The sequence below is a fragment of the Epargyreus clarus genome, unplaced genomic scaffold (assembly GCF_041222505.1).
Source record: "Epargyreus clarus isolate Ecla_fem2 unplaced genomic scaffold, WU_Ecla_fem_2.2 ptg000004l, whole genome shotgun sequence".
NCBI lineage: Eukaryota > Metazoa > Arthropoda > Insecta > Lepidoptera > Hesperiidae > Epargyreus > Epargyreus clarus.
Genome location: NW_027332212.1, coordinates 13,561,650 through 13,576,637, shown reverse-complemented (window position 1 = coordinate 13,576,637; position 14,988 = coordinate 13,561,650). Strand labels below are relative to the sequence as shown.

The 14,988-nt window shown below is 34.6% G+C and overlaps 1 protein-coding gene across 2 annotated transcripts; it reads right to left on the bottom strand.

Annotated features, from left to right (window-relative positions):
- Nucleotides 1-836: 836 nt before the first annotated feature.
- On the bottom strand, nt 837-14,189 carry LOC140757606 (venom carboxylesterase-6-like). Of its 2 annotated transcripts, XM_073093438.1 has the most exons (10): nt 13,941-14,189; nt 10,115-10,211; nt 7,637-7,822; nt 6,253-6,438; nt 5,525-5,715; nt 4,506-4,674; nt 3,996-4,180; nt 2,909-3,059; nt 1,947-2,061; nt 837-1,066 (listed from the first exon to the last, which is right to left on the bottom strand). In XM_073093438.1, the coding sequence occupies exons 1-10, from the start codon at nt 14,124-14,126 to the stop codon at nt 889-891; spliced, it is 1,644 nt and encodes a 547-aa protein (XP_072949539.1). In that variant the 5' UTR covers nt 14,127-14,189; the 3' UTR covers nt 837-888. The 2 variants fall into 2 exon arrangements, with proteins under 2 accessions (XP_072949539.1, XP_072949540.1); XM_073093439.1 differs by lacking the exons at nt 10,115-10,211; nt 13,941-14,189 and adding an exon at nt 8,129-8,198.
- Nucleotides 14,190-14,988: the final 799 nt, after the last annotated feature.

Sequence of the window (14,988 nt, the reverse complement as noted above, 5' to 3'; positions counted from 1 at the left end):
TTCAAACTTCGTAGGTAGATCATTCTCCAAAGCAGTTGGCGAAACCGATTACGTTAATAGGTGACATAACATCACTACTGCCATTAAGATAAGTACAATAAAAATAATAACGATGTATGTATTGAATATTTATATTATACGATAATGTTTTCGATAGCTCTTAAAACAGTTTTTTTGGGTACTAATCATAGATTAGTAAAGATACTACGTCGCCTTGAAATTGAATGAAGCCGCAAATGGCTAATTATAGTAAGTTCTTTTTTTGAATTCTTGACAAATAAAAACATTTTTAGAGAAAATTTACGAATAAATAACTAATACTGCGTAATTTACATGATAATTAAATAATTTATAATAATAATTTCAAATATTTTAGGGACATTTTAGCACGGAGACGTGGCAAAACTTTTTTACGCAACTATTTCAATTCTCAAAACTGGGTACATTTTCTTGTTAGGAGTGAGTAATCTTTACTAATCTATGGTACTAATTAACAAATTATAAATCATCTTATATGGAGCATTAAGAAAAACATACTATAGTGTTTGATTTGGAAACGGAATTTCAAGAAAAATGTTAAAATCAATATTATTAAAAAAAGAGTATTACGTAATTGTAACATATTTCTTATTTACGCCATTCTTTCTATTTTTTGCAGTAATTGAAGATAAGTAAATAGTTAAAAATATAATAAAAAAACAAAATTAAATTAAAAATACTTCTTAATTTTACTGAACTGTGCAAATAAAATTGTGCCCTGAAAAAAATTATTTTCCTCAATATTCAATTTCTACTTTTGAGGAAAATTAAATGGAAATTAAACACGAAGCTGCTTAAAGTATAATATAATTAAAAAAACAAAACACAAATTTACAATTCATCTATTATTTAAACATTGTAGTTTTCATTTTCGAGGAAACCAAGACTATCCCAGAAGGAGCGCTGGCCGAAGTCCCTGCTGACGTTCATGTGGATGTTGTTGTCTGCGATGATCTCCAAGAAGTTGAGTTCTGATGACCCTGGTTGCACGGGAGTCCAGTGTGGGCTGTTTGGTAGTTGTGGCGCTCTAAAATAAAAATGAGCAACATAAAAAACATGGGTCTATATAAGACATTTAGGCCTGGAGCCCTAAGCCCTCAGCATAGGCGAAAAAATATACCCAAAATATACCAAAAAACAAAAATCTCTTTATTTTTGTTTTTTGCTAAAATACATTTTTAACTTTTAAGAAGTCATAATTAAAAGTATATAATGCTAGTGCAGAACTTTATTTGTACTAGCTGACCCGGCAAATGTTGTGTTGCCATATAAAAAAAATAAAAATCGAACATCGACCGGTATGAAAAATGATGGAATTACTGAAATAGCTATCAAAAAATAGGCGTTGGTGATAAAAGGGTAAAAATTAAGGGTTGTATGTATTTTGAAAGCCACATTATAGAAAAATAAAAACAAAAAAATTGTTCAAAAATTTAAAAAAATGTTAAGGGTGAACAACCCTTATCACTTAGGAGTATGAAAAACAGATAGTAGCCGGTTCTCAGGCCTACTGAATATGCATATAAAATTTGGTGAAAATCGGTAAGTTCGTTTCGGAGGAGTACGGTAACTAACATTGTGTCACGAGAACTTTATACTCGTATATAAGATTTTGGCCAACTTGTTCTACTTTTAAGACAAACATTTTGTTTTTTTAGTTATATCACAATATGGTCCACTTCGAGATTAGCATTTATGCATAACTATCAAATTGCTGTGGAAAATCATTTTGCTTACACGTGATCTTTGCCCAAGCAGCTCACTTACACTTCATCTGGGAACTAGGATCACCATCACCTCACCATTAATAGGAATTTAGCTTTGTCATGAATTGAAATGAATTTTTGAATGAATTTAGCTTTGAGTATTATCATGAAATCTATTATTTTTGTATTAGTGATATGTACCCAGTAGACGCATAACTGTATAGTATGTCGACCATGAGGTCTCTCATCTTCACATCCTCAGGGTTGAGTTCCACAGGCTTCAACACCATCATCACATCATCTGTGTGGCTCACTCCTGGAATAACAAAATAAGTAGTGTAATTAATTAGTTTCGATACTATATTTTTTGTAACAGAACTAGCAAGCGAGTTTGCAGTCCATCTGATGGTAAAGGTAGTCAACCTACTATTGCTAATCTCATTTTTGAATCATCATCATCATCATCAACAACCCATTACTGTCCCACTGCTGGGCACGGGTCTCCTCTCATAATGAGAAGGATTAGGCCATAGTCCACCGCGCTGGCCAAGTGCGTATTGGTAGACTTCACATACCTTTGAGATTTTTTTTTTATAAATCTCTTAGGTATGCAGGTTTACTCACGATGTTTTCCTTCACCGTTTAGCAAGTGATAATTAATATCTAATACGCACATAACTTTGAAAAATCAGAGGTGCGTGCCTGGGATTTGAACCTCGGACCCCTCGATCGAGAGGCCGAGTTTCTTAACCACTAGACTATCACTGCTATAAACCATTTTTGAATCAACTTCATATAAGTTTCACATAGATATGAACTGACAAAGGGTTCTCTCACTTTCAATTTATTATTTATTTCTACTTATTGTTTATTTATAACAGTAACACTCCTTTTGTAGTAGAATAGCAAAAGCGATTACAGTCCACTTGATTTTAAATAATTCCAACTAAAGACTGAATGGGTTCTGTTTACATCATCACAAAGGGAACTGAATTGGACCCCCATAATACATTAGAGACCCCCATAATACTTGACCCCACAAACTATGACCCAGCAGCGTTACGCTGCTTATAAAGAGAAGAAAATAGATGTAGATTAACCGCCACACAATCAAAACGTAAATCTTAAAGGTAACTTTGTAAGTGTGAAGTTTCTGGAGTTACCATAATTCTCGTCATTCGCAGCCATGATGTTGGAGAAGCTGCTCTTGGCGCGGTACCAGTAGCGGTACAGGAAGGTGGGTTGCTCAGACTCAGTGGCATGGAGTTGGGCCAGCTTGCCGACGTCCACGACGAAGAGACGGTCTCCTAAAGCCTGGTGATATAAATGTTAAGGTTTTTTTTTTTTTATAATATACGAGTAGCAGACGAGTATGCAGTTCACCTGATGGTAAGTGGCTACTGCCGCCCATGGATATCTGTAATCGACCTCAGATAGGATTAGATATTCCTACCTGAGGTCGGCCACAGATGCGCCGCTACCCCTGAGGACTAAGCTGGAACGTCTCGGAAAAGTCTGTCTCCCTTACCACACCCTTCAAACCGGAACACAGCAGTTCCTAACACTGCTGTTATTAGGTAGAAATAGGTGTGGCGGTGGTGCCGCCGGAGTCGAACCACAAAGGGCTCTACCACCTTCAATGTTAAGGTACAAAAAGTCCTTTAGCTTTTTGTTCTTATAGCCATATGAAAATTATCACATTTAAAATGTGGTGATGTTTTCTTGGTTTTTTGGCTAATAATAGGCACCTCCATACCAGTCTGCTAATTTTACAGTGGTATTAAGTTGATGAAGAGGCTTTTTCAATTTAGGCATCCGGAGTAGCGATGTATTTATAAATCACTTTAGATTAGTTCATCCTGCCCTATCCTTGAGTTAGTTAGAGATGTTTAAATTTTGACGTAAGTGATTAAGTATTACAATTATTTATTTAATTCGAATAAAATAACTTAAATCTGCGTCCACTTCGTCTGCAATTTAGATTTCATTCCCAATATTTAATTTAAGTATGTAAAATAAATCCATCCTATAGCACGATAAAGTAAATCCTAAAGTATGCCTACATTTTAGGTTAGAGATATTTTATTTCCTGGACCGTCATAAATATTGACCTCTCAACCGTATCCCATTTATCATACAGTTTGAAATATTGTGTTTATCGTAAATACGTAAAAGTGGAAGTAATGTATGGTAGTTCCTTCTTTCGCTTGTCATATTTTATAGGGCGGTGTATCTATTTATATACATTACCTCAATCAGTTGTGGGAAGGTTTCCTGACTGATTCGTTTGTCTTCGAAGTACTTCTGCTTGATTTTAGCAGCGACTTCGGGGCGCTGGTTAAGGGGAAACGTCTCGTTGTATTCGAAGATGTTGCTGGCGAGCTGCTCCCAAAGAGATTCTAGCTCCGGCAGGATAGTTGGGTCCGTCTGGTATACTGTGGAGTTGTGATGGTTGATTTAAAAATTAATAAGAACAGTCACAAAGATTTCTTGCAGATAATAGTCACATTTATAAAATGGAAAACATAACTTTATTGGCAGCGTCGTAATTATGGTTATAAGCTCTCCAGGCACGATATGAACTGCATGCTCCTGGCAAGATCAAAATTTTCACGTATTCCCAAACGTTAGGTTCTAAAATCAACCATTTTTGTCGACTTATTTTTAAAGTCTAAGTACCATAATTTATTGTATTGTTATGGTGTCGCTGTATGTACGAAGACATTTGTTGTTATATATTTTTTTATATTTAGGATATACCTGCTGCAGGATACAATCCTTCACCAGTAGTAATGGAGGTGATGAGCGGTACTTTGGCCATGCGGCCGGCCAGCATCGCGTGGTATGGGTACTGAGTCACGAAGGAACTCTTCAGCCCAGCGGCCTCTATGGTTGGGACGAAGGGTGTGAACAGGTGCACTCTCCAGTCCTGTTAAGACAAAAAAGAAATGAGATATTAATTTAAAAGGTGATCGAGGTTGAATAAAGCTAATTCTACTTTGGTTCGACAGGGGAGGTACCACCGCCACACCGTTATCTATAGTCCGATTCATAATTAGGTGTCCAAAATAAAAAACAACGGTGTTGACCTATCAAGAAAATTCGTTTCAAATGGTAGTGTTTTATTTTTGACGATATTAAAGTAATAAAACGATAATAAAATGATACTCTAAACAAATTAAGATCAATTCACATTTTCCAATATTAATGTTACGTCAATTTCGTTCCATACAGTAATAATAATAAAAACAAGGATTATGGTAGAAAATTAAAATGTGACAATGGTAACACGAATCAGGATCCAAAACATTTTTTTGCCGCCATTTTTAAGTTTCGTTTAAGTTTTTTATTGAGTTTGTTAAAGTTTTTGTTTCTTGTTATTTTGTTAGGGTTTACAATACCTGTAATCGTATTTTGACAGTGACATTTCTTTGTTTACATTTTGGACACCTAATTATGAATCAGACTATAGTTAAGCAGTTTCGGTGGAAGGTTGGTTTGTGGAACCGTGAGGGGTTCTACCATATTATGAGATTTTTTAGATTCTTGTGTAGGTTTTTTTTTTTTTTTTTTCCGCTGAAGGTGGATTTACAAGATTATGCTGCTGAGAGGTCCTCGCAATTTTATACGGGCGGCCCCAAGCAGGATTTTTTAAGTAAAGCTATTAATAAGCAAAAATATTTTAAGACAATTTAAAAAAAATAAATTGATTCTGATTTTGTGTCTTCTGTAGGTTAGAATAATATACTTCTTTACGACAAGTACATTTCAATACTAACAAGCATCTCAATCTGCGCATAGACCATGGCTTCAGCGGGCCTGTAGCGGAGACAGTCCACCATCTCGCGGGTTTTGGTGGTCGGGCAGCCCATGATGCTGGCCAGGGCCTCGGCCTTCTCCCGCGGCTTCAACGCGATCGCCCAGGAGGATAAAGCCACGCCACTGAACAGCATGCCTCTATGGAATGTGCCTGGAGATTTGAAATAGGTTATGTTTATTTAAAGGCAGCATTAGGAAATAGTTAGCACTTGCTTTAATAGTAAAGAAAATTATAGTTAGGAAACCAGCACACTTGAGGAATCTTTAAAAAAATCATAAAAGGTATGTGAAGTCTACTAATCCGCAATAGGACAACGTGGACAGTGGTGGGTCAGTAAAGGGTTGATGATGATGTAGTTTTTAAGTTTCGATATTTTTTATTTGGTGGTATAATGCGAATGTAACTAGACAGGTAGTTTATTCCTGTTTTAATTTTGATTTCATTCAAGTTGTAGTAGATACAGTGTGATAAAATGTAAAAAGTATTGTTGAAGTTCTTCTCCAGACACGTACAATTTTCAGACAATAAAATACTTTTATACGAGCTTTAAACTTAATAACTTGAACATTTGGTGCTTTGTGAACGAATATTGTGACTATAGTAGGTGTGTTATATTTCAAAAGATATTTTTTCTTATAAATATATGTGCCTAATCAAAGCTTGTCTGTACATTCATAAAAAACCTACCTTTAGACATATCCGAGAGGTAATGGTAGTGCACACTAGCGCCGCCAGCGGAGCAGCCGACCAACGTGACGCTGTCAGGGTTCCCTCCAAACAGCCTGATATTAGCCTTCACCCATTGTAAAGCGAAGGCCTGATCCTTGAGCCCGGCATTCCCTGGTAATACCTGGTCCCCGGTGCTAAGGAAACCTGGTAAAAATCAACATAATAATGTTGAAGAAAATATTTTAATGGACTTTGAGAATAGCATCAACGCATAACTGTTGAATTGCTATTATAAATATTAATATTTCCTAGTCTCCTTGGTTTGCATGTCGCAGTACCATCGTCATAACTACTTCTGCCTTATAACTTATTGTTAAGTGTTCTGGTTTGAAGATTAGATTTGCTAAGGTAGAGAACCTTATATGTGACGCTCCTACTAAATCCTAAAGGACGGGAATGCATCTGAAGTCGATGTCAGGTGAGACTACAATCCTATTTAAGTTTGTACATACATACCCTACATCAGTGTTTTTCAATCTTTTTGTATACGCGACCCCTTTACAGGATGAAAAATTCTCACGACCCCCTTAAGACATAGACAGACAGAAATTTAGTAATTTACATATGTATAGGTATTTACCTATCTACAAATGGAAAGAAATAGTTTCTGCCTACCTATATAGGAAAAAGGCGTGATTTATATGTATCTATCAATTCTTTTTTTGCTTGCAAGGTCGCCGCGAAAGCTTTAAAAGTAAGTAACTACGGGCAAACTTGGTAGCAAGAGATTTAGAACTGAGAGTTGTTAATAACTGTTAATGTTCTTACAAGATAATGAATCAGGATATGCTAATAATTTATCTAACCCTGTTTGGTAAATAAAGTTAGCATTTCTGGCAAGAAAATGATTTAATCATTAACATTTCTAATATAGCACCACGCTTTCACAATAAAAAAAAACAAGCACATCCTTTTCACTGATATTGTATTTTTATTGTAGTGTAAAACCTTGTATTTTTTTTGCCGTCGATTATCCGAGTAAGGGTCGCGACCCCCCTGGGGGCCGCGACCCACAGGTTGAAAAACACTGCCCTACATAGCAGTGACTTTTTACGATTAGGTGGACTATATGCTTACTAAAATGATGTATTTATATAAAAATCTGTATGAATATTTTTTTATCATAACTCTCTTATCTCTTAGGACCATAGATTAGTATTAGGACATAATTAAAGAATTACAATATAACGTTTGTTGGATAAGAGGGTACTTTTGAATTAAAATCGTTGACCGAAAAATCGACAAACTTACATCAAATTGCGTCAAATAATCTCTGTTTATTCGGAGTTGTTTTTCTCTCTCTTTAGGAATTCAATTTAATTGTTACTGTTTAGTTACTTACCAAGAGGTCCAAGCCGGTAGTTCAAGGTCACTACAACCACATCCCGATCCATGAGATGAGCGGGGGTATACATGGTTCCTTCACCAAACATGAAGGCGCCGCTGTGGATAGCCACTATCACCGGCAAGGAGGCACTGGCGTCGAGGTGTGGAGTCGCTACGTTCAGATACAAGCAGTCCTCGTTTCCTATTTTACAATATGTTTAAGTTTACTATATTACTATAATATATCATGCAAATAATAAAACTTCATTAGGGACGGTGTATAGAATACAAAGTATTGATATTTCAATATATGTACATATAAGAAAGTGATGATATTTTAAAATATGGATTAAATGTCAGTAGACTATTTTTAATACACAATTTTGACGATGAAAGCGAAAGATTTTGGGGAAACTCTTGATGCCCTTTTTTATAAGGATAGTTCCTAATACGGCCCGTCAATCTAACTGAGCCGTATTGCTCATTGCTGTTTGGGAAGTTGGCTTACCATAGATAGCCATTTTATTTAAGCAGTAATTTCTAAAATTTATTCGATATATTTGTCACCAAAATGTCAGTGTCGAAAGGAAAAGTATTCGATAGCTACCACAAAGTATCAATCGAAATTACACCGTAATTGTTTATGTGTTTATAAAAAATATCGCTTCTAGCGGACTGTATCAGAACTGATTGGAGATGTATGGGAAATAAAACAAATACAAAAACAGTCATATTTGTAAAAACGTAAAAACTCATACTAAGGGTACTGATTTGAAACGTGTCGTAAGGGAGAGACACTTGAGTGTAAGTGTTTAGTATTACGGACTGGTTGAAATACTAAAAGAATAAACGTGTTTATAAATTCAACATTTTAAATATTGACTTTTCTTACTTAACTCTTAAAAACATTCAGTCATAACTCAGATATCGTCTCAGTCGGATTGTTCACACTATATTTATATTATTAGCGGTCATGGGATCTTCGGTAACGTTTGTAAAGTGTATGATGCATCCAGGGAGACCGGTCAACAAGGAATAGTACGTGAAGATACGAGTAGAAGGTATTTATGTATCCTTTCATCTGTATGATTCTAGACTAGTACACAAATAAATTGGAAAGTAGTGGAATTCTATTAAAGGAAAATTAGGCGCTGCTGAATTCAGTTTTAATAAATGCTTGGGTGCTTGTTATTTAAATGTTACAATCATTCTATTGGCAATTATCTATGAAAGAATAGTTATGAACCACAGTAAAATGCACCCCACGCTTTTTAATCTGAATGGAATTATTATTTTAATAACTTAAATTTTATTATAATTGTCATTAAAAATTATGTTCTAGTTTTTAGTTCGATTAGCAATAAAAGCGTGTTTTTTTACTTTTTTAAACTATAATTTATTTTTATTTTTTTAGTCTGTGACAACTCCATAAATTGGGGAATTAATTAATCTAATAAGATAATGGGAAACTGTTATCTAATTATTGCATTGTAATCGGTCCTTGATACGTGTGCAAAGTTTCAAATTAATCAGAGTTGTGGAAATTGGTGAAAATTGAGCTCAAAGACTCCGTTACATACATACATACATACACATTTTTGATACAAATAAAATATTTTCATATTTTTTTTCACATAGTAGTATTAGCAAGGTAGTAGACCCTCATCTTATCATTAGGTGATCAGGTGGACTGTATTCTTCTTTGCAACTTCAGTACACCACAATAATAATCATTGAAAAGTTTAATAAGTATTTCAATTTAATAAAAATGAGCTTTGTTTGAAACACTTCTAAATGTAATATTAAAATTAAAGAATGAATAAATAAGGTAGCAATTTAGTACGCGTAAGAAAGAAGGCGAAGGAAATATTTATGCAAAACGCCATTCGTTTTAAATTTTTATTACGAAAGTTGAATGTAAAACGTAGAGATGTGGAAATAATTTCCCAAAGGCCGCCTTGGAATGTATATTTGATTTAAAGAGAGATAGATGGTTCAACTGTTCCAGACAGCGTTGCTTCAATAAGGCGTGGAAACGTGTATAAACTTCAGGTGGTTAAAGGGAGACAAATATATTTATTCGGTACCAATTACATTTAAGCATTTACCTAGTAATATCTGTATATGTTTGAAGAAAGTAATATATCTGGTAATACCTCCGCTAATTCTAGCAATACCACCAATAAAATTAGAGGAACAAACGAGCTTGCTGTCTACCTGACGGTAAGTGATCACTGAGCCTCATAATTATGTAAATCAGCCGGCATCTACACATTTCCAGCGAAACAGAGAACAATTTCATGGCAGAAATGGGTGTAGTGAGGAGCAGGGTTACCTCGATCGATTCATTCTGACTTCATACCTTACCATGTTTTTCATTGAAGTCGTGTGCTCTGTTGCTTTTATAATTGACGATTGTTGCACCTTTAGTACGGCAGATCGGGAATCATTAGTCAGTTAGGTAAATTGTGAGGACAAGCCTTTTTAAAATTACCTTTGATTTCTTTCGTAAACGGATAGTATTGCAAGCAAGATGGTGCTGCTCTGCTGGCGTTCCACACTCCAGCCCATGGCTTCACATGCTGCGGATCCTGGAAACGCCAAATTAAAAAAAGATTAGCTCAAATATATTAAGATGCTGTTTACGGAGTGGTCCCTTTGCCACGTAAAGGGGCAGGATCGATTCTCGGTCAATTACAGGAAGTTCCGTTTTGGATTCTCAATTAGACGCATCTTAATGATGAATTGAAATTTATATTCTGAGGTCAATGTTATTATGTATCGGTCTATGTTTAGTTATTTGGGATTGTTAAAGTGAAGAATATACAAATTCGTTATGATTTCATTTTATTTCTAAAGTAACTGAAAAGAAGGGTGGCGCACTTATCCAAAATTATACTAAATTTTTATAACGAATTTTGGTACGATTTTGGAAGGTTTTATTTTGGATATCTGTTAGTTTTCGTTACAGTTATCGAGCTCCATAATATATGATATATTTTGAGGAACTATAACATTCCCATATAAACCCAGCTATGTAAAGACAATTGGCGTAAAAGATCTTATCTTAGGGACGAACTTTGTCAGTAACTATTATCTAGTTTATTATTAATTATCCGGGTCCTCTTATCTTATCCGGATCCCCGGATAAACCTGTTTGCCTTTTGTGTGATTTTCCTCTATAATTTATCTTTGTTTACGATTAACAATAATTTGTTGTGTAGTCATTTGTCGAAAGATGGTAATGCATGATGGTAATCAATTTAGTATTGTTGTGTTGTGATTTTCATTTTTAATATAGAAATTGCTTACGACAAACGTTATTGATTTTTCAAAAATTAGCATTATGTAATAAACAATTTGTTGATATATTGTAATAATTGTCATATTTAAATTTATTTATAACATGAAAATATACAATTGATATTTAATTATTTCCAATATTATAAGAACTTAAACTACATAACAAAGCAAATAAAAATATTTACTAAACATTAATTGAAAAATAACTAAAATTATAAATAAAATAAATGAGCCAGATCGCTGCCCAGCGGTAGTGTACCCCAGTAATCATTAATTTAATAATAATTCATTTTAATGTTGTTATGTTGTTTTTTGACGACAATAGATCATTGTTTACGACATACGTGCTGTGTCATTTGTCAGCAGGTACATTGTAATGACAATGACCTTCCTGATCTTGTGCCCAGAAATGATTGATGTGGAACAAGAATTTGAGAATATCTGGAGTCTGATATGATATTACATATGTATTGATAGTGATCCAGTGTTATTCCATAGTGATATCGTCGACAGTTTCGAGTATTCCAGATAAGATGTTGCATTTCGTCAAATAGTACCTCTTCCAGTGGAGATTATTAAATAATACGTTTTTTTCTGAATGCCTCTCAATTGTTGCCTATAAACACTTTCTTCCTATTAAGACCAAGCTTATGCTTGTCAACACTCTTATTCTGCCTATTATTGACTATGCAGACGTGTGCTACCCAGATCTGACCGAAGCTCTTTTTAATAAACTAGAGCGCCTTCTCAATAATTCTATTCGATTCATATTTGGTCTCCGAAAATATGATCACGTTTCTCTATTTCGTCGCCAACTTAAATGGCTTACTATTCGTCAGAGGCGTAACTCTAGGGTTCTCTTCCTTCTTTATTCTATCCTTTATGATACGAATACTCCTTATTATTTGAAGGATTCTTTCCAGTACCGGCACTTAACTCACGATAAAATGCTTCGGTCATCTCATAATTTAAAGGCAGGTATTTATTTATAATATTTTATTATTATATTTTAGATATATGTGTGTATGTATATATTTGGATATGTATTTATATATGTAGTAAGTATTACAATATTTATGTATTTTGACACCTGCCGCAAATTCTCTCCACTCACCAAGGGTTGACTGGTAGAGAATGCCATCAGGCATTAAGTTTGCCCTGTTGTACCTTAACCGTGTGTTTGTGTTACAATAAATATATAAATAAAATAAAATAAATGTGTAAGCGAGAAATATATATGTCGTTATTTTAGATTCTATTTTTAAACGAATAATATCTACTGGACAGAAAGTATTATATTCATATATTTAATATTTTATGTATAAAATTATAAATATATGTGTCTGTCTGTAATATCAAAATATCTGTCATTTCCTAAACTCATTTTAATTGCACGATTTAAATTTAATTTCCTCTAATGCTTATTTGATGCCTTTTCACCCTGTCAGCTGGTTAAACTGGCGAAATCAGAATTATCTCGGATGAAGAAAAAAATATAAAGTATAAACAGTTTACAAAAATCAAAATAAGGCCATGAACAAATAATTAATATATATTAAAATGTTTTTAAAAATAAGCTTCATTAAAGCACTTCAGAAAACCTTTTAATTTGATATCTAATAAAAAAATATAGTTCCGCGATATTGGGTCGTCCGCCCAAATCCAATGAAACATTGTCACCCAAATCAAACTTGTACGAAAGTTGGGGTCAATCGGTTGCCAGGAAGTGGGTCAAATTTAACTTTCAAAATTTTACCTTCCTGTAGTCCCTCTCCCAGTTAACAAATAAGTTAAAGAAATAAAAACTTGTAATACAAATGTCTGTAAGGGAAGGGCTAGTCTGAGTGTATTGACTCGAAATAATCAATATTTCACGTTAAAATACTAATATAATTAAACTACTACTAGTATAATTAAAAAAATAAATTCATACATTCTTATAAAAAAATAATATATGATTTAATAAAACGCGCAAACATTATAAAAACTGCGCGCGTTCTCGCAAGCGACGCCGCGCGCTGTCAATCGTATGTCAATCAGATAAAGTTCCTATTTACACATTCATTATCACTCGAGAAGGCTTATCGGGCAACCCATGACATTCAATTTTTTAATTTTTGGCTGATTCACGCACTACAGATTAGAAATGACATACAATTTTACATGTTACATTTGTAATATTTTATGCATTTTGCATGTAGTATATGAAATGGATGCAGCTCATCTGATTTATTCAGCATATAAATGATTATTGTTATAGTCCGCGTAAAACTGCTAGTCCGCTCTGAATATAGAAATGAATTGCGATGCCATAGTAAATTGTATGACTACACCTGCGGGCAACAACTTCAGAGCGGACTAGAAGTGTGGCGCGAACTATACCTTTGGACTTCTGTAACGGCCTAGATCAGGGATGGGCAAAGTTTTTCTTACGCGCTTAATATTTGCGGCCACAGATGCGCCGCTACCCTTGAGGACTAAGCTGGAACGCCTCGGGAAAGTCTGTTTCCCTTACCACACCCTTCAAACCGGAACATCGCAGCGCCGAACACTGCTGTTATTAGGTAGAAATAGGTGTGGCGGTGGTGCCGCCGGAGTCGAACCACAAAGGGTTCTACCGCCTTCAAAACCCTGTTGTGTGACCCCTGGTCTACATAGTAGAGGAATCAGGAAGAGGATAAAATATTGTACGACAATCTTGCTATTAACAACGTTCCTATCCTTGAAGCAGGAGTTGAAATGCAATATCTGTTGTTTGTTGATTATATTGCATATATCTGTTTTGGTACCATTCTAACCAACAACGGTTTAATGTAAAGTTTCTTTTACATTTAAAATAATTTTGTGTCCTTCATAGGTTATACTATGATAAGGAGTTTTAAAATATGCCCAGAAATTTTCTAGATTGATAACATTTATTGAATTCTATTTTTTTTCTATGAATTTGCAGGCACCAGAGTAAATATATTGTTAAAATAATTACACTCGATAAATATAAAATTAGTCAAAGGACTTACCCTAAACCTATATTTTCCGATGGGCGGACGGGCATATGGTACCCCCTGGAAACTGGCATACTGGCGCCCATTCGTTGACTCCTGCCAAGCCCCCTGGAGGACACCATGAGCTACCCTTACCACCGGAGGACCTTGGCCACTCACTATTACTACTAATAGAAAAAAGAAAAATAATTTGAGACTCATTTTCAAAAATAGCTCCGCATGGGTATTAAAAATTTGCGCGCGCGCCGACCACCCGTAGCAGATAACGACTATATTCACCCAATACACTCTAAGTATCATTATTTCGTTACTAGTGATGTGCCAAATTTCCGTATCCGCGAATATCCGAGATATGGAAACAGATCTATCATATCCGTACTTTTTAATGGATCTTTTACCTCTTTACTGAACTTTTTATAGACATTATTCAAGGCTAACGTAATTTAAACGTAATCACGTAGTACATTGAACAAACACACACGCCACGCCAATCAAAACACATCGTGTAAGGGACGTTGTCAATTATCGGTACAAGGCCACCATATGTGCGCTGAAAGTGGGTGAGTAGGAAAATTGAGTTTTGGGTCCGTATCTATACCCTTACCATGAGTTTTTACGTTTTGAGAAATATGACTGTTTTGGTATTTGTTTACGTATTGGCCCATACATTTTCCAAGTTCTGAGATAATCCGCTAGGGGCGCTGATGCGGATATAGATTTTGACCGACTCGGCACATCTCTATTCATTGTTACCATATTTTATACTTCAATTGTAGCTAAATTTAGATATAGAATTCTAGTTCGAGAAAGAAATCGTATTATTAGTTGGTTTTTGGATGATAACGAGAAAAAAATCATTTTATTAAGATCTTAATGGGATGAAGTTTTAATAATAATCGTGTCGTGCTAAAGAAATTGGTTTTAGGGACCTGAAAATGTGAGATAACGAAATATCTTGCTTTTAATCTTGTTGGAAATATCTTACTTTAATGTCTGTGATTTTATAATGTAATAAAATTAAAATATACTTGCTCACTATTTATTGAATTTCGAGTTATTATAC